Consider the following 26,490-nt stretch of genomic DNA (forward strand, 5'->3'; position numbering starts at 1 on the left):
AGCGAGAGTCCAGCTAATTTGTGAAACCTGGGCAGCATGTTTTCTTGTGTTTTTGGCACATGCTCTGCTTAGAAGGCCAACATGATGAACAAAGTTAGTAAGTAGGACTAGTAGTGCTATCTAATTGAGGTCTTGAGAAAGGAAATCTTGTCCAACATTTGGGGTTCCGTTGCTTTGGCCTTTCGTCAGTCACTTTGCTAAGGACAATTGATCCCACCTGTCAGTGAACGTAAGGGTTAAAGAAGAAAAACACCGTTGGGAACATGGCTTCGCTACCCGCAAATACTGGAACAGTGGGGGACTCCTCATTGTGCTCTACCTCATCCCAATGTCCATCAGAGGGAACATCCAATTCTCTGACGGATTCTAGCCCACCGTCACTCTCAGGTTGGAATAAGAACTCAGGTTTTCAAAATGTCGTTGAATTCGTTGACTTATATTGGGTTTATGTTCATTTTGTAGAGCCTGTGCGGAAATGTTTGGCCGCCTTGGCCAAGGCCGAAACAGACACCGAAAGATTGGCTGCTTTATTTTTGGTCCCAAAACTGGTTAAAGGTCAAGACTGTGACAAGCAAGCACGGCTTCACCTCATGAAGGTAAAACAGCAAGAGCTCTTGGAAGAAGCAATTGGCGAGCAGAGTTTAAATGCCGTCTTGACATAAACATTAGCTTGGCACTCTTGCCTGCTGCCAAACATCAAAATTCACTATTTGGCCTTGGAATGACAAAGCATGCATTCTTCTTGTATTCCAGAGCATTGGCTATTCGTTCCTAGCTAGAATGCTACGGAGTAAAGATTCACCCGAAGGATGTCCAGGACTCATGTACCAGTCAGTGGCTTTGGCCGTTTTGTCATGTTTTACGGGTGATGAGGAGATCATGACCAATGCATCGATTCTCTTCAACCTCCCGATTCTGCTGGATATTATTAACGATGCAGATAACGAAATCTATGAGGAGAATCTACTCGTCATCAATGATGCGTATGAAGTCATCACGGCGATTGTTTCCACTGAGCAAGGCCGAAACTCATTCATTAGCAACCGCGGGATTCACACATTGTGCGATATTAATATCCGGCAGAGCTTCCAGAGTGAAAAAGCTCTAACTCTTTTGCTGAGTCTTCTTAAACTCAGTGGAAGTGCGTGTTGGTCCTATCATCAAGGCACGCAGGATTTTAACAATCTCATGACCAAATTCTGCGAAGAGTTTTACAACAGTAAGAATGAGGGCAAATTCGAATTATGCCACACTTTGAGGACAATCATTCGCAGCTTTCCCAAATCCAATTACTGCGAAGAAGCTTGGTTACCGTACCTTCAGAGTGGTTTGCGCGACATTCTCTTCAGTAAAATCACCAAAGAGCAACGCGATCCCGCACTCATGCTCTTGGCATCCGTGATCGAAGTTTCAGATTTCGAGTGGTGCATCTGCGGAACCAAAGAAGTGATTGCCAGCGGAAAATTTGTGGCCATGATTCTCAACCTCTCTTTCATTGAAGTCATCATGCATTTGGAAGAAAAGAAACTGGAGGATGTGGTTGGGGATCTTGATTTGGTTGTATCTTGCTACTTTATTATTGAAAGTGGCGTGTCTTATATGGCAAATGAGCGCTTGAGCATGCTGGATGATCGACAAAAGGGTCAGTTATATTCGGCAATGAAGAACGTGTTCTCTACGGTGCTGAAGTTCTTACACGAGGTATCGTTAGACTTGAAGGATAATCCCACCGAGTTGGATGATAATGACAACAAGGCCTTCATTTGCGCCACCATTCGGATCTTGGCTTCCTGGTTGGCGGAAGAGACCACAGCTAGTCGAGACGATGTGTGTGCCATTCTACCTTTTATCTTTACCCTCAGCAACGAGGCTTTTGAGGCGCAAAAAGTGCAAAAACTTCAATCTCTTCCTGGGAAATCTGGCTTCGGAAAACCACCAATCCAATCTGCTAATGGTAACGAGGCGTTTTAAGAGTAGTTCTTAAAGAGTATCCATTCGATTTTGTTTTATTTAAGAATTCGTCCCGGATGTGTTAAGGTTTCTTCTACCCGCTCTTTGTCACTTGATCGCCGAGGACAAATCCCGACAAGTGCTTCTAACCATCAACATTCATGAGCAATTGTATGCTTACTTGGTTTATCATTGGTCCATTTTCGAGTGCTGCAAAGACTGGGTTCAACAACAGGTAGGAGGTCAATTTATATGTACGTATTACGCATATTTTTTGGATTTGGATTTGGATGCTTTGGTGTTCTTGGGCAAAGGTTGATGGTCAATAATGTAGTCCTGGCCCCAAACTAATCGATTGATGCCTTTGCCAGCAAAATACACCACTGCTCCAAATAAACTCATAGCAGCGATGAATAACGCCCTTTGAATGGGGGGTAAGACTTGCAGGATAGGATACACCCAGAATCCTCCTACATAGGCCACATAAAGAGTCCAACAGATGTAAATGAAGTTGTAACCTACGGTCGTCATGGATCCACTAACATTGGATGGATATTTGTGGTAGACGAAAATCATTTCATAGAGTTGTAATGGAACCACGCTGAGAAGGTTAAAGTCGTTGATTTTCACAATGAAGTGAATAACCTTTGAATAAGGATTAACTTACATTGTATGCATTAGATGATTGGCCCATGATGGAACGACTTGATCCAAAATTTCGGGAAAAGACAATTCTCGGTCCACGAAATAGAACGTCCAAAATACAATCCCGACAATCATCCCCATGGGAAATCCCAATGAGGCGAAAATGTGATCCTCCAAACGCGCCAACTTCGTTCTCGTATTCCTGAATCCTAAAAGGGAAATGTCCGAGGTTCTGAATATTAATGGAACATTGAGTTCTTTTGTAACAATATGGCTTGGATAGTCATAAAACTAAAACTGCATTTGAAAATGTTCCCAAAAGGACATATTTGTTACGCGTGACAATCTTAAAGTAAAGGGACAATTTTCAATATGGCAACGACAAGCCAGACTGGTTATGAAGTAATTTCCTCTACTGACCTTTGCGTCCCAAAACGTCGTTAATGAGACAGAGTCCAAAGTAAAAGAGCTGGAGCCACAAGTTCCAAAAGGTGAGATATTTCCAATTGCCGCCAAATTCGAGTGTTCCCAGCTCCTTCAGCTTACTCAAGACCTCCAGAGGAATTGGAATATCTTGGAGTTGTTGCCATATGACTAGGGCAAAGCTGGCCACACCAATCAGATGAACCAAGATCGAAATTAACCCCATGATGGAAGCCAAGTCCCACTACATAAGCGTTCACGTTGATTCGGCCTCCAGGTCAACGTTTAATGTCTCATGGAAGAAAGATAACGAATAGTTGTACCTGAGCGAAGCTAGATTGCAACTGTGATGGGAAATACTATAGCACAAATGAGCAGCTTATGTAGAGCAGTAAGTCCATTTGCCCACTTGGGTAGATGTATGTACTTTGGTGTTGGGGTCAAGTTTCAAACTTGAAAGAACTGAGCTGAAGATCATAGATCCACAAGGTCTAGAGGGGAATGGAAGCTGCAGAATTTTCTATTAGATTCTCACGGAAATAGGAAATTAGTACGAGTCCGATTTTGAAGCTCGGGTTTTCCGAGCAATGAAAGGAGTCCACCCGAAGGATGGACCTCGGAACATCTTGGTTTTTTTTACCCTTCCACAAGGTTCCAGAGAATTACACGGATCAAAAAAGATTGGGAACCCTTCTTGGTGTTGCTTGTTAAGTTAAAATGTTTCTTTTTCAGAAATGTTGATTCCAATTTCATGCCTCTTTGAACGATGTTCTCTTTAACCTGTGAGATAAACTCCTTCTTGCAATCATTTAAGATTGCAAAAACAAGTTTAGATGACAAGACACTTCCACACTTATTTGTTAATTCGGTGTTAATAAAGCTGAACGAAAGCGATATCTTTCTAGTAGTGATTGTCATCGGTTTTACAACCACTACTACAATCACTACTAGCGCTGGGGCGAGTTCGAGCTCGAGTTCCAGTTCACCTGTGCCTTTTACTCGATTTTGAAGAAATTGACCGGACTCGAGTTCGGACTCGTCAAGAAAAGATTAAGAACTTTTTTTTTAGAATTTCGCCAGACAAGCCTTTTTGCAAGACCTGATTTAAGTGAAAGACTCGAGTCCTCTCCCGGACTCGAGTCCAGAGAAAAGTCAAAAGTTATAGGACTCGCCCCAGCACTAGTTTCTACGCTTCATCGGATCTCCCAAAATTCATTAGAGTATATCCGGGGTAAAACAATGTTATGGAAATTCAGAGAATTTGTAACAACTTGGTGTCTTATCAGATGAGATAAAACAATGATTTTATAGAAACAACTACCGAGTTCAATGTCTTTGAGAAGTCTTTTTTTACTGATTTTTGCCCCAAAATGCCTAAATACATCAATGCCCAAAATACTTGTTTACTTTTGCAGTATAATATGAAAGCCCGTCGCGAGTATATGTGGTCATAACAAAACCAACTTCTTTGGTGTCATGATTAAAACGGCTAGTTCGCTCCCATCGTTAATGATTTATGATTGAAAAAGCCGTTCTTTATTTGTTGCCATTTCATTGCTTAGCTACGTAATTTATTTTGACTTTTTGTGTTTTTAATTAGATCAATAACGGGTGACACAACTAGATATTAGATACCGAGGGTTACCGGGGCCCCTTTTTGTCAGCCAACAGCTGTCCCACTTGTGGCAAGGACTCTAAACTGCTTTAATGTCCTTGCTTGAGGGTGCATTCGTTCCTGTTTTCTGATTTCAGCCTCCGTTTAGTATTGGATTTATTGGCTTAGGGAACATTGTGGAATTTGAAAATTATTCATCCAAAAGATATGCATGGGACAGTTTTATTTGGGAAGTGCTGTCAAGTTTGAGACCAAGGCGAAAATGAACCTTGATTTTGGGTTATGAAGGAAAATAGTTCACTTCCCTAGTAATTTCGAAGGATTACGTACATCAAACAGTACCTCCGACCCAATAAGTAGGTTGCAGCCCACTTTTTACCGTGCCTAAAGGGCTAAAGTTATTCATAGCTAGACCCAATCTGAACCCTTGTGTTGTCTAATAGGAATAAGTGAAGACATGGAAGGAATCGGTTGTAATTCGGAGTTTTATGTTTTTGCATCTTAAATGTCAGCTCCTTTTTCTTGATCAGATCGTCTAATGAAACGTCTTTTTGCAAGCATTTCCTGCAAAGTCAAGAACTCTCATTTCGTGGTTAGGGGCATTTTGACAATTGTTCTTGCAAAAACAACCTGTACTCTTAAATATAAGAAGTCGAAACTGATCACGATTGAGTACTAAACTTAGTACTACTAGTATGAAACATACATAAATGTGGACGTTGTTGAAGAAAAGTGGAAATCCGGCGTTGATTATCACATCGTTGATTTTAGTTTTGTATACAGAGAGCCCTCAAATGAATCCGAAATTTCGTCATTTGTTGTGCTGAAGTTATTAATTTGTAGCATTTAACCACAGCCGGATCAGAATGTGCGGTGAACTTGTCAGGCTTTAAAATCGTTGTTCAGAGTATTCAGAAACAACTTTCACTTCCAAAGACTCGTGACAAGAACATTTTGCAATCATTCTCAAATGAAAATAAAATGTGTAGTGATCATTTTTTGAACAAAATGTATTTCGTTTCGCAGAGTCTCCAGGATTATTAGATCTTTGAATTAATTTTCTTTTTTCCTCTCCAAAACCAGATGCTTCAAATGGGTGCTCTAGACCCAAAAACTGCAAGCTGTCGAGTGTAAAAACAAAGTTGCAAAGCATACCGCAAGTAAATTGTACTTATAACCTGACGGTGCTTTTTTTGCCCCTCACTAGCCTCTCCCAAAAATCATTTACAGTAGCCCAATGGGATAATATAACTGAATAGGTCTCGAGGTCAACATTTATTGATGTGTTGCTCATCTGCACCATGCTCAGTCGTGTTTCACTCATCTTCTATGGGTTAAAATGTGTGGCAGATGCCACAAAATAATGAGGTCAAATGTGCAGTTGTCTCTTTTTCGAATGTACTTCCCATGCATGTATGTACTTTCTTCCCACATGTGTACCAATCTTGTCTTCCAGGACTCCGATGGACCCGACAAATCCTCCTCGGAGCCCACTTATCTACTGGATAACGCCAAATTCGACACGGTGAACTCCAAGTTCGCGATCTGTACGATTTGCAACTCGCTCATGAATTTGGTGGTCCTGGAGCCGCACTTTGTGGACACCTCTCCCATGTTCGGCTCACTTCTCAAATTTCTCATGAACGCTCTACCCACATTGCAAAACTCAGGTAAGATGAAGGAGCCAGATCATCTTCGTTGCAATGCCTCCAATTATGAGCTATTCCTTCGGACATAACCGGGAACAAAAATCCATCATCTAGGGTAGTCTCTCTTACCTACTAGTACTACGTACATACGTTCGTAAGTACGTACGCGTACCTTTACATCTGGGGGAAAAATAAGATTGGCCGCCATGACAAACGTTGACGAACCAACAAGTGCATTGTGAGAATGCAGTTCTTCTAGTCCATGGTAGGACATGAGTGAACTGGGGACCAATTGCTGCATGCACATGGACTGGCTTCAGTGGCTTGGCGTTGGATGGATGACAAATGTCTTGTTCATGATTCGGGCTGAGATGCTTGGCGATTAGTTTCACATTTCTGGCCCAAGGCCATCATGCATTGGTCGGCGGGTCTAATCTTAATCGTTCAGGTAACGATGGATTGCATTAATTAAAGTAAGTGAGCTTCTCGATTAGAGGCTGCCATGTTGGAGGAGCAAATCGATAGGTTGTACTTGTTTCTCCCTGGGAAATCTGAGATTATTTGAGGCATTCATTTAGGCTGATAGGGCTCAATTACTTACAAGGAATGTGAAGAACCTTTTAATTCATGAAACCCAGCATACGTACTAATGTGCATGATATGTTAGTGTTGGAATTAGCTTGCACTAGGTATGTGGTCCTTCTATGTACCTTTTTTCGGAGGTCTACGCAGCACAGGAACTTGAATAGGGAATAGTGATTCGAATTCAATTAAGTTGAATGAATTGAGCCAAATTCAGAGGACAATGATCCAATTCTGAAGTTCTTCGCAATCCGTAAATAGATATTGGTCGTAAATGCAATTCAATTGTAATTTTCAAATATCACATCAGGAAATGATGAGGAAAAGAAAAGAATGTCGAGTCAGCGCTCGGGTCCTTCTATAAAAGTTTCTACATCGACGTTTCTCAAGAATTGAGTAACGTATTTTGGAAACGCGTTCCTTACCCAAAACTCGTTTTCTATACAAGGAGCTTTATTCTAAAATGTGATGGTTCAAAAGAGGAGCTTAATTTTGGGATACCCTGTACCTATTACAGGGTGTTACGAGAGGGACGGGACCATTTTAAATTTTCAGATATCTTTATTTTGCTTAAATATTCGATGATGTACTCGTGCATGGTAAGAAGGCAAATATGCGATTAGTTTTCAGCATTTTTTCTTGATCAACCAAGCCTTTGAACATTCCCGATTTGTATACCATAGGACGCCTTTGGCCAGATCATTCGATAAGAGCACGAAGTTCTTCATAGTTCAGGCTTGGACAGCACTTGAAAACTGGAGTACGCTTTTAGTTGCGCCCGCTTCTTGTGTGGGCCTTTTAAGTGCCTGATGGCCTTTGGAACCTTGAAGGTCGTAGTGGGACGGACACAAAGCACCTTTGATGTCTTGAATGTAATGATTCTGGGTTGCAGAAGATTTGACAACCTTTTGATTTGTTGTTCGGAGATCTTTGGGCTGATCAAAAATGGTGCTAAACAAGATATGTTTGTGTGCAAAAGCAGAGACATCCTGCACATTTGCCTTGAACCTCTTTTTAATCCAAGTTTTGCTTTTTAGTAAATAAAAACGTTATTATGGCACACAAAGAAGAATGAGTTGTTAGCTTCAGCTTTAATTGTTGTGAAGTTATGTATTGTTAGAATCAGCTTTCGTAAAAGAAGAATGGTAAAAAGCAGAAAACAGAAAAGAGCGTCCACCATTCATTAGACTCTGGAAGCCCAAATATGTTGCAAATTAAGTCGGCCAAGCTTCTGGGACAACGGTTTGTGCCCTTGCCAAACACCAGGTTTATTACCTTTTGAAATTAAATTGCCATTCATTAATGAGGAGGCCCAAAAGTAACTCTTCGTTGCTGATTTCGGAATACCTACTTGAAAACACCTGGAAAATATATGGTATCAAACTTCCCCACAACATCTGGTTAATTCTATGCTCCAAAATGGTTGTAAGATGCTACCTACCAAAATTAGAAAAGGTTTAATCTTTACGTTTGTTCAAATCGTTGCAATTACAATTTTTTTTTGATGAATTTGAGTAGTCTATCTGTTTCCAAACACCCTATACAGACGTGTTAAGAAACGCCTCGGATTTCAGTTGTGTGGGCTAGCCAGGCTGCACCACAATCGCAGCAAGAATTATTATTATTTTAGCACTTCTAGTGCTTCCAAATATTCATTGACAACATTGCTCACCTTTTTATGACATCGTTTGAAAATTGTCTTAAACCATATAACTCAAAGATTCATTTGCTAAAGATGTCATAACACGGCAAAAGACAAAAATATGCGAGAAAACACGGAAAAAACATTTGGTGCCGACATCTTGTCATCAGTAAGAAGCATGGTGACACTTAATTCATGGTAGAACCAGAGGGCGCACTAGTGCGAAATCCAAAAACTTTATGCTTCTCTCAAAGATCTTGAAACGGCTTGTAAAACCTATCCATATTAAAAGTTACTTGAGAGAGAGTTTTCATTTTCGTACTTGTTAGCAGCAATATTTGTGATATAGGTATTACTGTATGCATGATTGTTTTTCTTTCAGGCGAGTATTTGGTGCTCTATGGAAACATTTGTGTTCTTGGGCTTCTGATCCTGAAGGAACATTCCACAAGGCCAAGTTCGTCGGATTTTGTGGTTTTCAAGTTCATTCAATGTGTAGTCAGATTTCTGTGGGATGCTCACAATACGGACCAGTCCCCAGATGGATCCCAATTGACTGTGTCCCAGGAATATAAGGACTCTTGGAACGATGCCAGCGACCTTTGGTTTCTTGGTGTTCAAGTCACTTGCGCCCTTATAGTTCAGGTAATGAGTCCTCACATCACTCTAATTCAGTGTTGCCGAGTGACAAGGGATGAATATTCGTACCTTTGTTCCAGATTTCGTGGATCAAGGATTTTGTTGTGGAATCGGGGTGGGCTCAATCGGTCATTGAAAACTTAGTGAACGTCAAAAGTCTGGAAGAACCTACTTTGAGTGCCTTCGAGGATCTGTTGGTCAGTGTTGCGGTGGAAAATAAGAGCTTCATTGAGGAAATGAAAACATTAGGCGTCATTCAAGTATGCCAAAATCTGAAAATGCGAACTCTGGCTCAATTGATCTCCAAAGGCGGAAAACTCCCGAAATCATGACGAGAATAAAATGCACTTTGTATATTTCACTTTCAATATCCTTTTTCTTCGTTTAAGATGTTGGCTTGAACATAACTTTGGTTATAATTACTGTAAATTTTGGCAGGATTCGACTCTGTTACAGGCTTAAAACTGATCAAATTTCATTTCGTCATAGATTGAAAGTGGGTGGGCATCTTCAAGTCATCTGGATGGAATCTCCACTGTCGTTTTCTTGGGTATTGAGTCAATAATGTGCTCTAATTTGTCTTGCTTGGCCATTGCCAACGGTGTCAGTCCTTGTATGGCATCCTGAAAAAGAAATGGTTCAAAATGAAAACGAGGCATATCTTTCCTCTACTTGATTGGCTCGAAAAACTCGACATATTTTCAATCATTGACGTACTGTACAAGAAGGATTCGTAGTGAATGGGGCGTAAATACCAAACTTGGGAATGCATCTATCTCGAATCTTTTGTTACAGCGATCATCTTTATTTTTATAAGTTGAAGTTTTCTCAAGCTTTGGGCCATCTCAGCTAAATACACATTCACTGTATGAAATATGTCGGAATGGATTCCAACTACTACGCGCTATATCTGTTTCCCATAACTCTCTAAGAGTTCCCGTCCGCAATGAAATATGTTTACACGTTTTTTAAACCCCATTGTTCCAATTCAGCTGCTCACTTCCAACTTCTGCAACTAAAATCTCCTCTGTCTCTCAGGTGCAATTCCTTGATTAGTAACACATTCTACCCACGACGACATCACATTTATCATTTTGTTAGCCCAACAGCATTGTTTACCCTCTTTGGTCTTCTTAGGATGTTCTCTGTCCCCCCAAAACAAAGGTATTTCGTAATTAAAAGGACCTTCCTTTTCTCTCAAACTTGGTTTCAACTCGACGCCCTCTGGTGGCAGAACAAAAAAAAATCACTCACCGGTATTGAGGGGTTTGCACCGTATTTCGTGAGGATTGCGGCTGACGAAGTGTCGCCATTTATAGTTGCAATGTGCAACGGGGTAATACCTAAAATTTCAAGGGAAACAATTCCGTCAAATGTTCTAGTTTTCATGGAGAAGGACAATCCTTCAGGGAGATTTTCCTACTTACCAAATTCATTGAGACGGTTCAAACAATCTTTGCTCCTCAAATGCTTCATCAGAAGTTTGAGAATGTCCAGGGATTTGTTGGCTATCGCAGTGTGAAAACTGGTATTGCCTCGCCTATCTTGAACACCAGGATCGGCTCCAAAGGCCAGAAGAATGTCCACAATCTCCACCGAATTGTCTTGGATGGCTAGATGCAATGGGGTCTGAAACAGAGACTGGCCAGTCAGCCAACTGGTTTGGATTCCCCGCCCTTCCTTTAAGCTTTCTTTACAATCATTTGTTGGCCACGCTCCAAACCAACAAGCAAATTTCACCAAGAATGGGCATCGACCTAGGGTCTTCATCGTACGTACATACTACCAACTTTTGATTCAAAGGGTTTCCACATAATTTATGGCTTCCCTATCAGGCTTTGATCTCCCAGATTTATTGCCAAACCGATAAACTCCATTCAGCTAACTTCCAAGACCTGATTAAAATGAAAGGAATCTAGAATAGCACAGGTCATCATTAGCGAGGTGAGCAGTTCCTCGTAGTTAATGAGCACCACGATGTGTAAATGAACTCAAATGGTTTAACAAAGGCCCTCGCCAGACTCATGGTCACGACCTGGAATGAGTGAGTGAAAAAAATGCCTTCAGGGTCAGGTTTGCGAGGCCATGAATCATAGGTCCGGTTCTTCAAATGTGACGAAGACTGAAAATGCCCCGAAACTTGCTCAATGCTCGCTCATTTCTATGTTTAGAACCCAATGAGTTCATACGTATACATCTGCGTTATACAATGCATGCATCAAAGAAAAGGCATACATTACATACTCTCTTACCAATTGGTCCTCGTTGAGCAAGTCCATGGAGGACTCCAAAACCTGAAGAATGCAGCAATAACGACGGACAAGGTCGGGTTTCCTCATCAAGACGGACATGTGAATCGGACTGCAAGGAAAGATGAGAGGGATGATTCGATCGGGCTATAATGCCAATTTACGTTTACGACATCAGACTCATCTGCGACCACTTTCATTGGGAAACAAGCACATCCGGACATTTCGTGAACTGGAAGAAGGTGGCCTTGGCAGATAACTGGCCCTCTTCAGAAAGAGTCCACGCTGGACAAACATTGTTCTATGTACGTACATACAATCCAGTTTGTTGAAACTGTGGCCTTCGATGTACTTAAGCCTTAAGGTCAGAGTCTTTTCAACAATATCGAGCTTATCTTATAGATATCAGTTCCTTTAACAAGTCAAGCTTTCGTGGTTTGAGAATTTTATAATATAAAAGGGCTTTTGTATTGGGTAGTCTTCTTGTTTGAGTTGAACATTTCAGAACGTGTCGCGTGCTCACTCAAGTCCAAAGCGAACAAGTTTGACGAATTGCCTCGATCATCATTATAATCATGTTTTTTTACTCTTGAGAACCGGTTATAGACCTGAATAAATGAGCTGAGATCGCAATATCCTGGTAGTAGTTGTTCATCAACTTGGACACCTGAAACTGGCCATTATTGTTGTGCACTGATAACCAGATGCAACCAATCGATGTATTCCGATGTTGGAAAAAATCCAGCTTTGAGTTTAAACGTTCCGATTTATGGTCAAGCTCTCAAAAATACGTGAGGTTTTCTTCCCCGTGCGACATTTAAATGATCTTGCAGATCACTGGATTAGATAATCTAATGGTCATGTCAGGCAAGGTTAGATGAACTCGTGAGATTGTTTTCAAACCCACCGACATTTACAAAACGCTCGTAGCAAAGCTGCCTTTTGTCAGGGCATCAACTGAATGCCTTGCTGCTATCCGCGATACATCGACAAGAGACTTTATTCAGAAAGTTATCACGACTCTAGCTCCAAAACGACTTTATTTGTACACACATATGTAGGTATCTAGTGCGAAGGCAAGCATCATGTGGTAACTGTATTATGGTTCTTGAAATTAGGCATTTTGCATATTGGACATAAATGTACCCACATCAACAGGATACAAAGAATATTGAACGAGAATCAGAAACCTGTTCTTGAAACGCCCACACCAGTATTGCACAGGTTTAGATATTCATTATCCCATCAAGGGTTGGTCCTTTGTTGAACCGTCTTATTTGGAGATTTCAATTTTTTTAAAGGAATTCAGTTCTGCTTGCCCATGGCTCATGCATCAAATAACATTACATTGTGTAATACACTTACCGATATCAAATGTATCCTTCAATGTGATACTTCAAATATGTCTTCGAAGGTTCTCATGCGGAAAAATTTAGACAATTAGCAACATTATTCCAAGAATTTGTAAATCAAATCTGAAAAATGGCTTCATTGCAAGAACTCAAAGAGCAAACCTGAACTTAGATGCACAAGGGTAGCTCGTTGCCCTCATGTTTAGTTAATTCAGCCCACGTTTCTTCTACGTATTCGAAAAATGTGAATTGGAATGTGGAATAATCCATGAGCCCCTTTGATTCTAAATGCATTCAAGGATGTACAAAGAAGACGTCGTCCGGTGAAACCGCTTTTTGACCTCACTCTTGTTGTATAGGTATCTAAAATAATCCTTTTTATCAAACAAACACCTATTTCAGGGTGACTTACGCCTACCTTCGCTTCGTACGATATATGGCGCGAGTGGGCCCGAACACCTGTGATTAATCAGTCCTCCATCAACCCGTTTTCTAAGCTTAATCCATGTATCACTGACATCCTGGTTTTAAACCTGTTCCGTCAGTCTTGAGTTGCCCATCAACTTAGTGTTTGGCGCTAAAAATTCGGCAACGCACTCATGATCTCATCGTACGTTCGTTCTTTTTTTGGTCTTCAAAGAGTTGAATTGACGGGTTGTTGTAAGTTGCAAAAACATCACGCATGGTGCAAGATCATAAGAGTAAGTAAATATGTACATCGAGTTCGGGTAACTTACTAGTTTCCGTGGACGTCCTTGGTGTGGGCTAACTGGACATCGCGCAAGGCCCGGGTCTTAATACTGTCCAAATGGACGTTGTTCTCAAATGGAGAGGCACGTCCCACTTTCTTCATGGGCGAGTTTGGTAAGTTGTCCCGCTCCACTTTCTTGATCTCCAGTCGTGGGGGTGATAACGTGGGTGGTTTGACCACAAGCTTGGGGCTTTGGTTAGGCGAATACTGAGCATGGGCCTTATGTTGTGAAGGGGACGACCGATGCTTATCACCCGAAATGGAACCGGACAAGTGTTTGGGTGAGCCCGCTGTGCTCATGTGAGCCACATGTCCGTTGGGTTTGGATATCTTGGGTGGAGTTGGAATAGGGCGAAGGTAGACCTGAGTCGTTTTACTGGTGATCCCAGATTTGGTGCTTAGGTTCAAAGCACAGTCCGATTTGGCGACGGAGTGTCCATCCGAAGGGGAAGGCATCTTACTGATCCACTCCTCCACCATCCGCGAGATATTCACCGGTTTGTTGGGCGGAAGTCCCACCTTGGAAGGTGAGGGTGGTGTGGGGTGAATTCGGGGCTTGACCGAGACTACCACCGACGACGACAGAACGTTTTTGTGAATGTTGCCCTGGTGCTGGTGGGAAAACCCCGGGGGTTGTCTCGGCGATAATACTACTGGCTTTGGAGTCATGGGCTTGACCTCAACAATGAGATCGTTGTTGTTTTGAATGAGATTGGCCACCATGTCACTGGTTTTCTTAATCCCGTTCAGATGATGCTTGGTGTGGTTATTATTGTTGTTGATGATGATGTTGTGATTGCTATTGTTGTTATTATTAGTGCTAGTACTGTTATTAGAATGATTGCTGTTACAGTTGTTGTTCTCCTCTTTCATCTTGTGTCCACCAGGAGGAGATTGCCTGCCCATTGGGAACGTGTTCGGGGACTCCCGTTCCTCGATTAAAACCGGCTTTGGACTCTTGGGCTCCTTCTTCACAGACGACAGACCTTCTGACGCCAGGACGATATCAGTGAATTGCTCGAGTGTCATGGTGTTGCTTTCACTGATGTCCACAATGTCTCTGTTCTCGTCCGTTTTGATGTCATCTGTCTCCTTCTTTGGAATCAACGGAGTCGCCGAATCTGTTCGAGCCCTTGTTTGGCTTAATGTCTCCCGGTTACACATGTCTTCCTCGTCCGTCCTGGACACTTTTGGAGCAGGCTCCTCAGATAACGGATCTGGTTTACCATCTTTGGAGCTTTGAAGTTTCAGCTTCTCGAGGATGCGCTTCTTGGCCGTTAACTTTCGGTATTTTCGCAGCTCCATGGACGAAGATCCGCTAGATCGCTCTGAAAAGAGAGTTGAGAACAATTAGCTTTGTGCCAAAGTTTTGTACATTGCATTGCATTCCACTCCACTCAATCGCTCACAAACACACCATCACACTTACACTGAGTGATTTTTCATCGAGTTCATTGTCATTTTTCTCTCATCTCGCTCACAAACCTGTTTTAACATCCTTGTTTTTATGGCCAATAAAAGCAACCAGATGCTGTTTTAACATCCTTGTTTTTATGGCCAATAAAAGCAACCAGATGACATTTCGTCTGCTATAAAAGAGCTCAAAGCATCTGGTTTTAACCCGAACTCCCCCCCCCCTCCCCATTGGCCAAGTTTAATGCCACCTGCTCACTCCCTTGCTGGTTTGGCGGTGGAAGAAAGTCTTCATTGGATGAAAAATGAAGCTCACCTTCGCCTTTGTCAATGCCATTGATGCTGTTGTTATCACTGTCTTCGGTATCCGTCATTGTAGAAAGGTGAAGATCGTTCATGATTCATGGACTTGGAGGGATTGGCTCTCTGCAATGAGGGAATGAGTCAGAGTTTTACACACTTGGTCGAATGTCCGCAAATCCTCCCCTGAAGCAGGTTATGCTCAAGAACCGGAATATGGTATTTTTAACAACCAGGAGAATGAATGTTGGACACACTTGGTAGGATCAATTGGATTTATCTGACAGAAACGGCAAGGATTACCCCGGCATTTCAATTTGCAAAAACAGTTCGTGAGGTCTCCAAGGTGGTCACGGTAAAGAAAACTTGGCTGTGCACTTGAGCTAAAGTGAATGGGAATTGGAACATGAAAGAAACTTGTTCAAATCTCTCGTCCACCAAACTTGCTTGGTAATCAAAACTTGGTCAAACCGGAAAAGAGGATCAAATAGACTAAGAGCGATAACATGTCCTCGTCTCTCTTTCTCTTCTCTTGCTTTATTACAAACAACCTCGATCCATTTCTAATTCATGAATGAACATTTAAGAAGAATGGAAAAAGCCGGTTGGTTCAGCATATCTTTTTAAAGGCCAGCAGAGCATCAAGTTTTGCGATTCCGGAATTTCTTCCCCACTAAGATAATCGATTTTTGCAAAAGATGCCATTCCACTCATGTTTACGACCAAGGCCATGGGAGTGAGAAAACTGTCGCACACAATTGGCAAAGACATGAGCTATTAAGCCTCGCATCCTTGAAACTGAAGCGCAGATCTGTGTATTCACCACCAACCAACCAACCAACCAACCATCCAGCCAAGAGAGAAATATGACTTAACCTCGTAGTACGATTACCTACTAGACACCCTGTAGTACCTAGAACATATATCTCCTTGAGGCGCGAGGAATCGCTCCTTCCTTCCTTCCTTCCTTCCTTCGTTGAAGGTTCAAAGAGGGCTTGGTATCTTCGAGGAAGAAGGCAAGGCCAGCCACAGGCGTCAGTCAGTACAGACCACCGAAGACTTGTCAGCTCCATGGAGGGAATACTCAAAACTTCTCACCCAGTCCCAAATTGATTTCTGAACAATTCCTGAGCAAGCCATTCAAGTTCATGGCAATTTCGTTAAATACGAGGAACCCTGATATGTATGAGTGAAGGACTTGGTAAAAAAAAGTGATGCAAGGAGTCATGACACAAGTATATCGAGACTGGAGGGAGGAAGGGAGAGAGAGGGATAGAAACGGAGCATGCACGTACCTATGAGAGGGCAATGTGTGACATATGTGCACATGGCGTAAAAGAAGCAACTCAGCGTATCGTTCCTACACTTTCTATGATCTATGATCAAACCAGTAATGCAATCGTAGGGAGGTGTAACGGAATTACCATCGAAGGTCTCTCCCTAAAACCGAGGCCACCTCCTTGACCTTTCACATTCCTAACCTTACTTTCCTGCACACTTGGGAAGTGAGATGGATATTTCTCTTCAAAACAGGATTTTTCATGCTCTAAGTCTACAATTACGCGTCTTGCATTCGTTTGGCAAGATGCTTGAAGTAAATTCATTGCTAAAAAATGTGGTCTCGTAACTCTTGAATATCTCCCATAAACAAGCGTACATCGTTTAGAAGTAGCCATGTTATAACGTGGTGCAAACCCATAAATTAAGAGACATAATTAATGAAACAATGTCATAATCAAAACCTAAGAACAAATTGCTCCCATGTTATGACCGCCTCAGGCTGGCGATAAAACCACTCAAGCCCCTGCTTCGAGGTGTTTTCCGAAGCAATTAACAAGTAATTCTGATTTATATCAATTGGCCTTTAAATCAAAGCAACGTGCACTTGATTTTCTTCCAATCCGAGCTCTTCCTTTTATGTTCACTCTCTAGGTATTCCTATAGAAAAAAAATCACAGGATTTACCAAAATTCAGATGATCTGTATGTTGTAGGGTCTCTATTGGATCCGTTCATTGAACTGTTTGTGAGCACTAAATGGAAAGAAGTGTCACCACTCTGTCAGGCAAACGGAGCTGTCATGCATCACCGGAGGAACAGTTCGAAGGTTCACGGGAAGAGTCACGTCGTCTCTTGTTGAGAGCACAGATCTAACTGAACATGAGCGCCGACGTCTCGTCGCCCTAGAGGAACTCGGGATCATGAGGATGGTCTTTTGCATTGATGACTTCGCAGACCCGATCAAACCAGAGTGGCCATTTGATGCCTTCATTTTACACGTTTGTCTCCTCAAAAGGTGGGGCGTTCTAAAACACTCTCCTTAGTGTAAATTCTGAGGGTGCAAATGGATAGCCTGAGCATTTCCTACCTATGATAAGATACCGTTGTACGGTTATGGTAGGCGTTCCATCTCTTTGGTTGAGTTCGTTAAGTCACGCTGCTAAAGGGATCTTACTTATTGTTTGGCAGGCCCTTCAAGTTTCCGCCTAACCAGGGCTGGTACGTCTCATGAATGTTTTGCTCGCTCGCCAGCCGAGTCAAGGAAAAAAGTAGTTTGACGTTTCAGAGGAAAAAAACCCGCTTGCCAAGAACAAGTTTTTGGGAGTCCAACCAGATTATTCAGACTGGAATTGGCGGAACCACGAACGAGGCGCGAGGGTGCGGTGATGTGGGCTTCGTGGATGCCTCATTGGCTGGCGAATTCGGAGTGGAAGAACTGTAGAGCATCATCTCATCTCGATCCAGCTTCCCTTTCCCACTGTCGAACATTCCATTGCCCTATTGGAAAGTTATTGATTTGCAGGGCGATCAGCGTGAAACCCTCCTTCCAGAACCATGACCTTTGATCCCATTCAACCTTTGGTTTGGATAGAGACGCTATCGCAAATACCGTTCCAAGGCAAATGGTGACTATTTCTCCATTTTTGATGGACCTGGGGAATTTGCATATGAATACCTCGAATCTTATCAACACATACGAGTACCATATTCGAATACTTTCAGAGGATTGTCCCACAGTGCAGAAGAATTTCGTGTATCCCCGCCCAAGGCAAGCCCAATTAAAAATGTGTTTGTGCTTTGGACAAGGCCTGAAGATGGAATCATTCTCGTACCAATTTAGCCCAACCCATTCGAAACGTCTTCGGACTCAAAGGTCGCACCCGAAGCCCAAAGTCAATCCAAGAAGAAACCCAGAGGAAGCCGTACGTAGAGGTGTTCATTTTCCACAAACGCGTTCTTCAAAAGAGGGGCAAAGATGACGATGGAATTCTGAGGCATCGTCCTGTCGTGTTCTCTCCAGCTGGGAAGAAAATCAGATGATGCACAGGCCCGGGCCTTAGAATGTGGCCACGTTACACCAACGAAGACTCTATGTTTAACCCTTGGAGGACGCCAGATGTGTTTTGACGGCCGGTGGAGTGCGTCTCAGAGAGGTGTTTGAAATGGATTCTGGATGACTTTCCTGAGCGACGTACACTAAAGTAGTCGTCGTCGTCGTCGTGGAAGCAGTAGGAATTGGATTCCAATACCTTCTCGCAAGCGCGAACAGGATTCTTCCAAAGCTACTTCCAAAGTAACATGCCGAACAAAACAGGTTTTTGAAACAAGGTTTTTAGCACACGGTGCATCCGTCCGACGAAGAGGCAACCGAACGGACACAGCGAGGTCGAATTTAGTTCGTTGTCGGTGAATTCCGTTCTCGGAATCCTGTCAGAATGAGGAAAATGTCACTTGCAGCATCGCCGTATCTATTTGGTATTATTAAAAGATTTGATTTCAGAAGACGATATGATATCTTCATCGCTTGATAGGGCCGGTTGCGTCACCCTGCCTTAGCTCTTGTTCTTGTCCTATCCCCCTAACAAGCAGGTGAGACGGAAGAAAAACTTGATGGCTGACACACATGGCTGGAGATGAGCTTAGATTCCTGTTTTTTTCACAATGTTCAAGGTGCTTCGCACCAGGATGCTATCATTGAACTTGTTTCCTCATATATGGAAATTCTTTAAGGCTGCTAAGCAAACAATGAATGACCTTTCCAAGCAAAACCGGTTCAGTCGAATACGCGAGGAAATGTTCAACGCAAACTTGAATATGTGCATGTTGTTTTATGAAGTGTGGACATTGTTTATTGTTTCGAGTCAAGGACCGACGTCGTGGTCTTTCCTCAAACATATTCCAACAAATCTTCAAATAGTTTCCGTTATCAAAACTGCCATTTGTATTCGAAAAAAGAAATGTTTGGTGTCTTTTTTATCTTTCAACTCACTTCAACATCGAGGGGAAATAGGAAAAAAGCGGGGGCTTCTTTTTTTTGTTTCAACAGATTCATGTTGTAAGGGGATTTCTCTATCCTGTTTTGTCGTGCTCGCCAAAAGCTGCGGGAAACGAGTGAAAGAAATAGCTCTAGACCATTATTGATTTCTTCATTGCTCTCTCGTTAAACATCAGATTTTGAGGCTTCTATCGGAACGAATGTAAAACATTTGATTTGATAATCCTGTGATGACTATGACATCCTTTAACCGTGGAACACCCTAAACCTGTTTCAACGAATGAAGAGAGATACAATAATATTTTTGACAGTTCTGAGCACAAAGTTGCAGAACGAGTCCTCACACAGAGTAGATTCGTTTATGGACTCCAAGCATGAATGAGCAATTTGCAAAATTTTGACATAAATAATAATAATAATAATGATTGCCCCTACGAGTGGCTCCAAATCAGGTTGCAAATGGCATCGCTCGTCCGCCTTGTTGGGATGATAACCTGTCAAGTTAAACACCACCTCAAATTCTCTTTGTTTGCTCATATATTACAAAAAGAGAGTCGACTAGAGAACCAGCTTCAAAATGGATTCCCCCCCCCCCAAAAAAAAACTTGAACGCTTCCTAGACCTGTTTTTGAAAATCGTAGGGTGGCAAAATAAGAAATGACAAAATGTGCTACGAAACACTTGCCAAAAACACAAATTATATATGGAACTGAACAAGAGGGTGGCAAGACCTAAAAAGTACTTGATTCAACGCACCACATGGGTTGGATCGTAAAAGGGAACAAGTTTCTTGCTGAATACCAGGTCAGTTTGCAAACTGAAAAGAAATGCACACTTTTGTGTAGCCCCTTTCGTTGAAGACCTCACAAGGCTCTCGGTGGTCAATGGTCATTCTAGCGTTGCTTTCATTGACAAATGGCAAATGCTTCCAAATGCCGACTAGAGTTTATCTTTATTTCTCAGGGAAACAACTAAATGGGTTGAACAGATGTGCCATAAGAGCTCAAAATACCGTGCCAAGTCAATCTTTCCCCAGGTCTTTAGTAACACGTGTGGCTTGAGATAATCTTTTCTCGGAATTTCCCTCACTTTGGAAGATTCAGGTCCTTCCTAGGGTAGATGAGCTGAAACTTCCAAAAGTGAAGAGACCTCCTTTCTTACGACTAGGGTTTCAAATAACGTTTCCTCCATTTTCATAGATACATATGTCAACCAAGAGGCACTAAAGATAGCTTGGAATGCCACTAATCCATCCCAAAGCTCGAGACGAAATCAGGTTTGCTTTACTCTCCGCCCAAGCTGAATTGTTAATCTGAGAACGTATCCGCAGGAAGCATTAAAGAGTAACTAACTACGAACTGATAGTTGTCAGTTCCATCCCTCAGATAAAGACTTGGCCGAGGCACTTTTGAGGAAACTGATCCAAATTTGACCTCTGGCACATCTGCTGTGTACTCTTACCGAGAACATGACAATGGATCAAGACTTACCCGCCCATGCATAGGCTCCAAAAAGATGTAATCGTGTCAGGTTTTTTCGAGGCAGTTGGCAGTTACTTCAAGCCATTCCGTGTAGTGCACAATCTAGTGTCAGTATGTATATGAGGTTCACCAGGAGGCGAAGAACGGGTTAATTTTACGGTGGAGGAATATGAGAGACTGGAAATACGTTGGTGTGAATGTGAATGCGAGCATGAGGACGACCTACTACAGTACATACAACAACAGTACAGCCATGCTCATATTTATGTACGTAGTTCATAGCACGGGATAGAGCAATGAGAAACAGCACTCTCAAATCTCATGGATTCCCGGCAACAAGAATAAAGAAGAAACAGGTTTGAAGTAATTTCAGATCCAACAGAGCTTTGCCAACTCGACACCCGTGCGGATCGAGTCTCTGCCCTTGTTCGTTTTTTTGTTTTTAATGGATTTCCGAGCTTAGTTAGAGTGTATACTACGTACAGTACACGTACACTCCGGGGTCTCACTCATGGACACGAAGAACTGGTATGCAAAACTGCAACGACTGCATGCCAATATTCTTGGTTCTCGCTCACTTGGAGCAAATCAACCTTCAATTAACGTCATTAAACGTTGGTTGTGTGGGGGAAATTAATCAATACCACCCGGACTTGACTCGTTCTTGTATCAAGGCATCATTGAGGTTTGAGATTTTAGGGGGTTTCAATGTCAATAACGTGTCAAACGTAATTCGATTCATTCAAGGAAGTTCAACGAGTGGAAACGTTTTGACCAAGCGAGGAACAAAGAAAAGTCTCGGAATTGCGGCTATTGTTTAGACATTGGTCGGTCAAGACAATTAGTTCGAGTACAATTTTGTTCCGAACGTGAATGGTAATTTTACGAACAAAAACTTTGAGTCATCTTTTTGCAAAACTCTTGGTAGCAATATGGCACCTCTTCACCTATATAAAAAAACCACTTGGGAACGAGTTGCTCTGGCGTGTTCACACATAACGTGAGCCCACGATTATTAACAGGCCCTTCATTTCTATAAAGTTTGTCTATGTTACTTTGAGTGGCCATTTGCTTGAGTCCAGTTTGATTGCGTTGAGCTTTGAATTTTTTTTGCATGAAATTCCCGGCTCTGCAGGTCAATTAAATATGCATCTCAGCACAAGTAGTCCCCACTCTATGTTGTCAATAACTTGCCGTGTTCCATCTAAAGTGAGCTTTATGGAGTTCATTATTGAAGGTTTTCCACTGATGAGATTACTTTTGTGGATTCATTACTGCATTATGGTTTTTTTTATTGATGAGATTGAATTAAGCCGTTACCAGACAAAAGAAAAATAGGGTTGATGGTTTAAGCAATGGAGGTTTTGGGCAATCACAATTTCAATGGTTAGGCCATTTTTTCACCTAAAGAAGTAACATATCTCTCTGTGTACATATGAGTTGAAAAGTTGACTTGAAATCCCCTTGTTATATCTTTTCTTCAACCGATCGAGTTCCACAGGAATGTATCTTTTAATGTTTGAAAACCTGAAAAGTTTGCGCAGATGCCCGAAATGAGAAATTCGTATTCCGTGGAATTTCAGAGACACATTCTGTGTCCTGTTACCGATTAGCAAAAACACACTTGTACTGTAGTTTGAATCAGACCTCTTTCATGTTGAGTGTTATGGCAGCATATTGATCTTTGATAATTATCCGGTCCAAAAACAGTTCAAGTACTTGTAATGCATAAACCATGGGTTACGTCCGAATAAAAGTAACAATCTTCTGGCGTGATGGAAGAGTCGGTACTTAATTTAAGGCCCATCAACCATGAATTGATTTGAGCCAAGGCTCACCAACTGAAAGCTGGGCTGTACAAGGGCCCACAGTTGGCACGTAGCTCTCCAAAAGGCTAAGAGCTCAGATGTGTAGCATGCCTAGTATAGCCTACATGCCTAGACCCATTTTTAGCACATGTTCCTGTTAGCTCAAGGGTTTCCGGAAAACCATCTTGGACTCACATATGAACTGCAACCCATTAGTTGACGACGGCCTTTCTTTATAGATGATATGAAGGCCGAGCTCGTCCAAATCGGTATTTTCTTTAAATCTTGGTCCGGTAAATGTGCCAACTGTTTTCCAATCCATCTTCACAACAATTTAAAGCTCAAATCTGTGAATCAGATAATCTCTTTCGGTACATTCATCGTTAGGAGAATAAGATGCCTTGGCCAAGATCGATTGGAGTCAAAGTCCGTGTTCCGACCAAAGTCTCTTTTGAACCATCATTGCATACAACATTCTACAAAACTCTACAGACGGACAGGAACACTTTTGGTCATTCATCTTCGAGTCTCGCCTTTGTTGTCTGCTTCAATCTCACTTTTCTTAAATTTCACCATGTAATTGTTGCAAGGCACCTTGTCTCCTTTTCCCTTCATTCGCTTCTTTACTCGTGTCCAAAATATTAGCTTGAACATTTTCACCCTGCAATATTGCCAATGTAAGCGTGTGCTCCGTAAACAACCCATTCCAACGATTCCAAAGTCAATACAACAAACCACAGAACAACAAAAGTTAATGTGAAATATTCGATTTCAATCTATTGTCTCAGCCCCTGATTTTTAGGGTCAAGTTATGACAATGCGGGTAATCATCGCGATGAAGCAGGGTTTGTGAGAAGCCCCAAGGCTGCAGGCTGCATCCATGCCACCAATAACCTCGTGGAAATGACTCAGTAAGCAGTTGTCCGAATCATTGTCCGCATTTATCAATCAGTCCGACCCCCCATCTCTTATCGGTGATGGCCCTGAGCCGAAGATCGTCATCGAGTATGTCTCTGTCATTAGTCTTACCTGCTGCAATCTGGGTTGATTTCAAATTCTGCGAAGCACTTTTGCCAATACACCGTTGTGTCTGTCAACATCCGTTTCACCCTGGGTTGAAAACTCGAGCTTGTCTTCACTCTTCACGTGGACTGAGCGATTCTGAACACCAACAAGGAACGTGAAGAAGCGCGCCACTCTCCGAAATTTCGATCCCTTGTCCAAGAGTTCCATGCAATGCAGGCTTCCAGAGAACCAAGCGGCGCTTTGTTGGGTTGCAGAAGCGACGTCACACCGCATGCCACCCTCCAACAAATTCGACTACTACTATGTACTACTGCTAATACTAGGATCCTCCCTCTGCTAGAATACCACCATCATGATGATGGTCGTAGTAGTAGTGGTGATGGTGGTGGTGGTGATGATGATCCTGTTCTTCGAACGTAACGTGGCCTGCTTCGGGTCCGGAGATGTACGCCATGCACACAGGTACTTTAGTACAACTCCTCCAGATCCATGCACTACGTACATCAGACCGAGCTTCTAGCGGGAAAGATGAGGATGAAACGAACGATAAAAAAAAATTGTAGCACAACTGGTCGACGAGGAGAAAAGCCGGTTTGTGTTGTACAGACTTGCCATGTTCAGCCGGGATTGGGAAGCTCCTCCGACTACTTCTTTCGACTTACAGTACGTATGCAGCTGCTTTTCCTGAGACTTCAAACAGGGCGGCTTGACTCGATAAAAAGGCTCTAACGGAGCTGATTGGCTTTGAATCATTGTGTTTAATTTTCTTAGATCCAGCCAGTTGTTACTCAACATGATTGATTTTGCCGATCTGAAATTCTGCTTTTCTCCCAATGATTGGGATCTTTTGACGCATTTCAATACATTCCTTGACGTTTTTCAAGCGCGGGACTTGAACCTATGGTCATTAGATAAGCTACGTACTTATGCATGGCTATCTTGGATTTTAGAAACCTTTTCTTTTTATGGGTGGGATTTACGGGCCCCTCCGTACAGTTCAACATTCACGCGGTCACTCTGAATATTGAAGTCATGAAGTTTGGAGTTTTGATTAAAAAATTCCAGTTAAACATGTTTCGAATAAGTGGCAAAAGGCTCCCTGGGATCGAGATCCCTCTCGAATCTTGTATGGATCGGGAATTGTGATTGAACTCGCCACACGTCAGAGCTGAAGTGGACGATACAACTGGTCCCTGGTTCTTGTTCAAGCCATCCAGTATCTAATCTGAGTTATCTAGTATCTGTCTGGGCAGAAGCCTCATGAGTATTTATCTAATTCAACCCTTCTTGACATATCAGATAACCATAATTCTTCGGACCTTTCAGGCTCTCACGAGAGCAGGGAAGATGGAAGAAGACATTGATTAAGAACGTGTGCCAGATCCCATCAGAATTGGTGCTAATTTGATCAGGTCACGCTATGGCGGGATGATACCTTGTTTGCAGATTTTCGGCGCATTTACTTCTTCCCAAGGTCTTTGTTTGACCTGAACACATTAAGGGCACGAACGTTAGACTGGTTTTGAGAGCCATGCTTGGTTGAATGATCAGAGAGGACACTCCCCCTTTTGACGAGAGGGTATTATGGCTTCTTGGAAGGACTCTTCGACAACCTGGGTTACATAACTACAGTACATAACTCTCAATCGCATAAGTTGCCGGTTCAGTTCTGCCATTCGAAGTTTGGCGCGTTTCACCTCAAAATCCCGAGTCGTCGAGGGTCGAATCAATCATTTTGTCTCACAAAGAAGAATAACACTAATGTAGCGCTAGCGGAGACTGGTGGTTCCAACGTGTCCGTTCAATTTAAGATGTCAACGAGGTTAGAAATGCTTCGATGAGCTTTTCATTGCATTGGACTGACATCGTCTGGATTTGGTCAATTTGTCCATACCATCTATCTAAATGTCCCAGACGAACCATACATCAAAGTGGGACTAAGTAAATGGTGGTGGTCGAGGTGAGAGAAGGAGGAAAAACATGAGCATATGCGAGCGATTGCGCAACCTTTGGGCCCATTGTGAAGTGCTCGACTCGATGTTACAATCTAGACAGTTCCCTTAATTTGATAGATTAACAAAATGAGTTGCTGTGTGATGTTGCATACCAGGTATTTGCCACAGATTATCGGCCAGTCAGACCGGTTGGTGGCATGAATGATGTTGCATGACTCGAAAATGCCGAGAGTGTTCGTTGCCCTTTCCTCTTCTGATCATCAAGGAACATCCTCCGGAGAGTCTTTGGTAGATTCTACTAAAGAATAGATGAGGATTCCCAAACAACGACTCCACGACTCCTCCTAAAGACAAATTTGATTAGTACACCCGGCGTCTGAAAGAGTTCCTAAGTCGGCATTGAGCAGTGTTGCCACCTTCATTTGTTCGGCTTAGATGGCAACCCTATTCCTAATCAAGGCCAAGAGGGTCAAACCATTGAAAGCTCTGAGCGTTTGGAAAGTAAAAAAAAAATGGATGACCAATGCCAGTAAAGGTATCATTGAAGTTCATTTGAGGTCATCGATTTAAAGATCCGCGCATGAAAATATATGGGAGCCCTGGAGTTGGATTTCGTGCGATCCCAATGGAAAACCGGTTGGCAAACAAAACAACAGAGATGCCAAGGTGATCGATTGAACGTCTGGCAACACTTCAGCAAATGAACCGGGCTTAAATCAAGGCGTGAATAGGGTT

At 42.4% G+C, this 26,490-nt stretch overlaps 3 protein-coding genes across 6 annotated transcripts; 1 reads left to right on the plus strand and 2 right to left on the minus strand.

Moving 5' to 3' along the window:
• The first annotated feature begins 31 nt into the window (after nt 1-31).
• On the plus strand, nt 32-9,506 carry LOC131891112 (neurochondrin homolog). Its single transcript, XM_059240618.1, has 7 exons — nt 32-387; nt 463-596; nt 754-1,954; nt 2,016-2,185; nt 6,090-6,303; nt 8,889-9,151; nt 9,226-9,506. Exons 1-7 carry the CDS (start codon nt 264-266, stop codon nt 9,475-9,477), a joined length of 2,358 nt encoding a protein of 785 aa, XP_059096601.1. The 5' UTR covers nt 32-263; the 3' UTR covers nt 9,478-9,506.
• On the minus strand, nt 1,991-3,393 carry LOC131891117 (androgen-induced gene 1 protein-like). Its single transcript, XM_059240629.1, has 3 exons — nt 3,016-3,393; nt 2,618-2,804; nt 1,991-2,551 (listed from the first exon to the last, which is right to left on the minus strand). The coding sequence occupies exons 1-3, from the start codon at nt 3,242-3,244 to the stop codon at nt 2,212-2,214; spliced, it is 756 nt and encodes a 251-aa protein (XP_059096612.1). The 5' UTR covers nt 3,245-3,393; the 3' UTR covers nt 1,991-2,211.
• Nucleotides 9,484-24,368, minus strand: LOC131891113 (homeobox protein 2-like). 4 transcript variants are annotated; one of them, XM_059240621.1, is made up of 7 exons: nt 23,804-24,368; nt 15,227-15,336; nt 13,484-14,825; nt 11,398-11,506; nt 10,573-10,774; nt 10,400-10,488; nt 9,484-9,768 (listed from the first exon to the last, which is right to left on the minus strand). In XM_059240621.1, the coding sequence occupies exons 2-7, from the start codon at nt 15,306-15,308 to the stop codon at nt 9,661-9,663; spliced, it is 1,932 nt and encodes a 643-aa protein (XP_059096604.1). In that variant the 5' UTR covers nt 15,309-15,336; nt 23,804-24,368; the 3' UTR covers nt 9,484-9,660. The 4 variants fall into 4 exon arrangements, with proteins under 4 accessions (XP_059096604.1, XP_059096603.1, XP_059096602.1 ...); XM_059240620.1 differs by lacking the exon at nt 23,804-24,368 and adding an exon at nt 20,976-21,138; XM_059240619.1 differs by lacking the exon at nt 23,804-24,368 and adding an exon at nt 17,176-17,372.
• Nucleotides 24,369-26,490: the final 2,122 nt, after the last annotated feature.

The sequence above is a fragment of the Tigriopus californicus genome, chromosome 11, assembly GCF_007210705.1.
Source record: "Tigriopus californicus strain San Diego chromosome 11, Tcal_SD_v2.1, whole genome shotgun sequence".
NCBI lineage: Eukaryota > Metazoa > Arthropoda > Copepoda > Harpacticoida > Harpacticidae > Tigriopus > Tigriopus californicus.

Excerpts from the sequence above, each read along its gene's own strand:
- LOC131891113 (XM_059240621.1), bottom strand. The coding sequence starts at position 15,308 with ATGAACGATCTTCACCTTTCTACAATGACGGATACCGAAGACAGTGAT. Across the intron at positions 14,826-15,226 it reads TGGCATTGACAAAGGCGAAG|AGCGATCTAGCGGATCTTCG; the intron begins GTGAGCTTCATT and ends CTCTCTTTTCAG. Across the intron at positions 11,507-13,483 it reads AAGGACGTCCACGGAAACTA|TCCGATTCACATGTCCGTCT; the intron begins GTAAGTTACCCG and ends CTTTCCTTGCAG.
- LOC131891112 (XM_059240618.1), top strand. The coding sequence starts at position 264 with ATGGCTTCGCTACCCGCAAATACTGGAACAGTGGGGGACTCCTCATTG. Across the intron at positions 597-753 it reads CACGGCTTCACCTCATGAAG|AGCATTGGCTATTCGTTCCT; the intron begins GTAAAACAGCAA and ends CTTGTATTCCAG. Across the intron at positions 2,186-6,089 it reads AAGACTGGGTTCAACAACAG|GACTCCGATGGACCCGACAA; the intron begins GTAGGAGGTCAA and ends CTTGTCTTCCAG.
- LOC131891117 (XM_059240629.1), bottom strand. The coding sequence starts at position 3,244 with ATGGGGTTAATTTCGATCTTGGTTCATCTGATTGGTGTGGCCAGCTTT. Across the intron at positions 2,805-3,015 it reads CGACGTTTTGGGACGCAAAG|GATTCAGGAATACGAGAACG; the intron begins GTCAGTAGAGGA and ends TTTCCCTTTTAG. Across the intron at positions 2,552-2,617 it reads AATCATCTAATGCATACAAT|CGTGGTTCCATTACAACTCT; the intron begins GTAAGTTAATCC and ends TAACCTTCTCAG.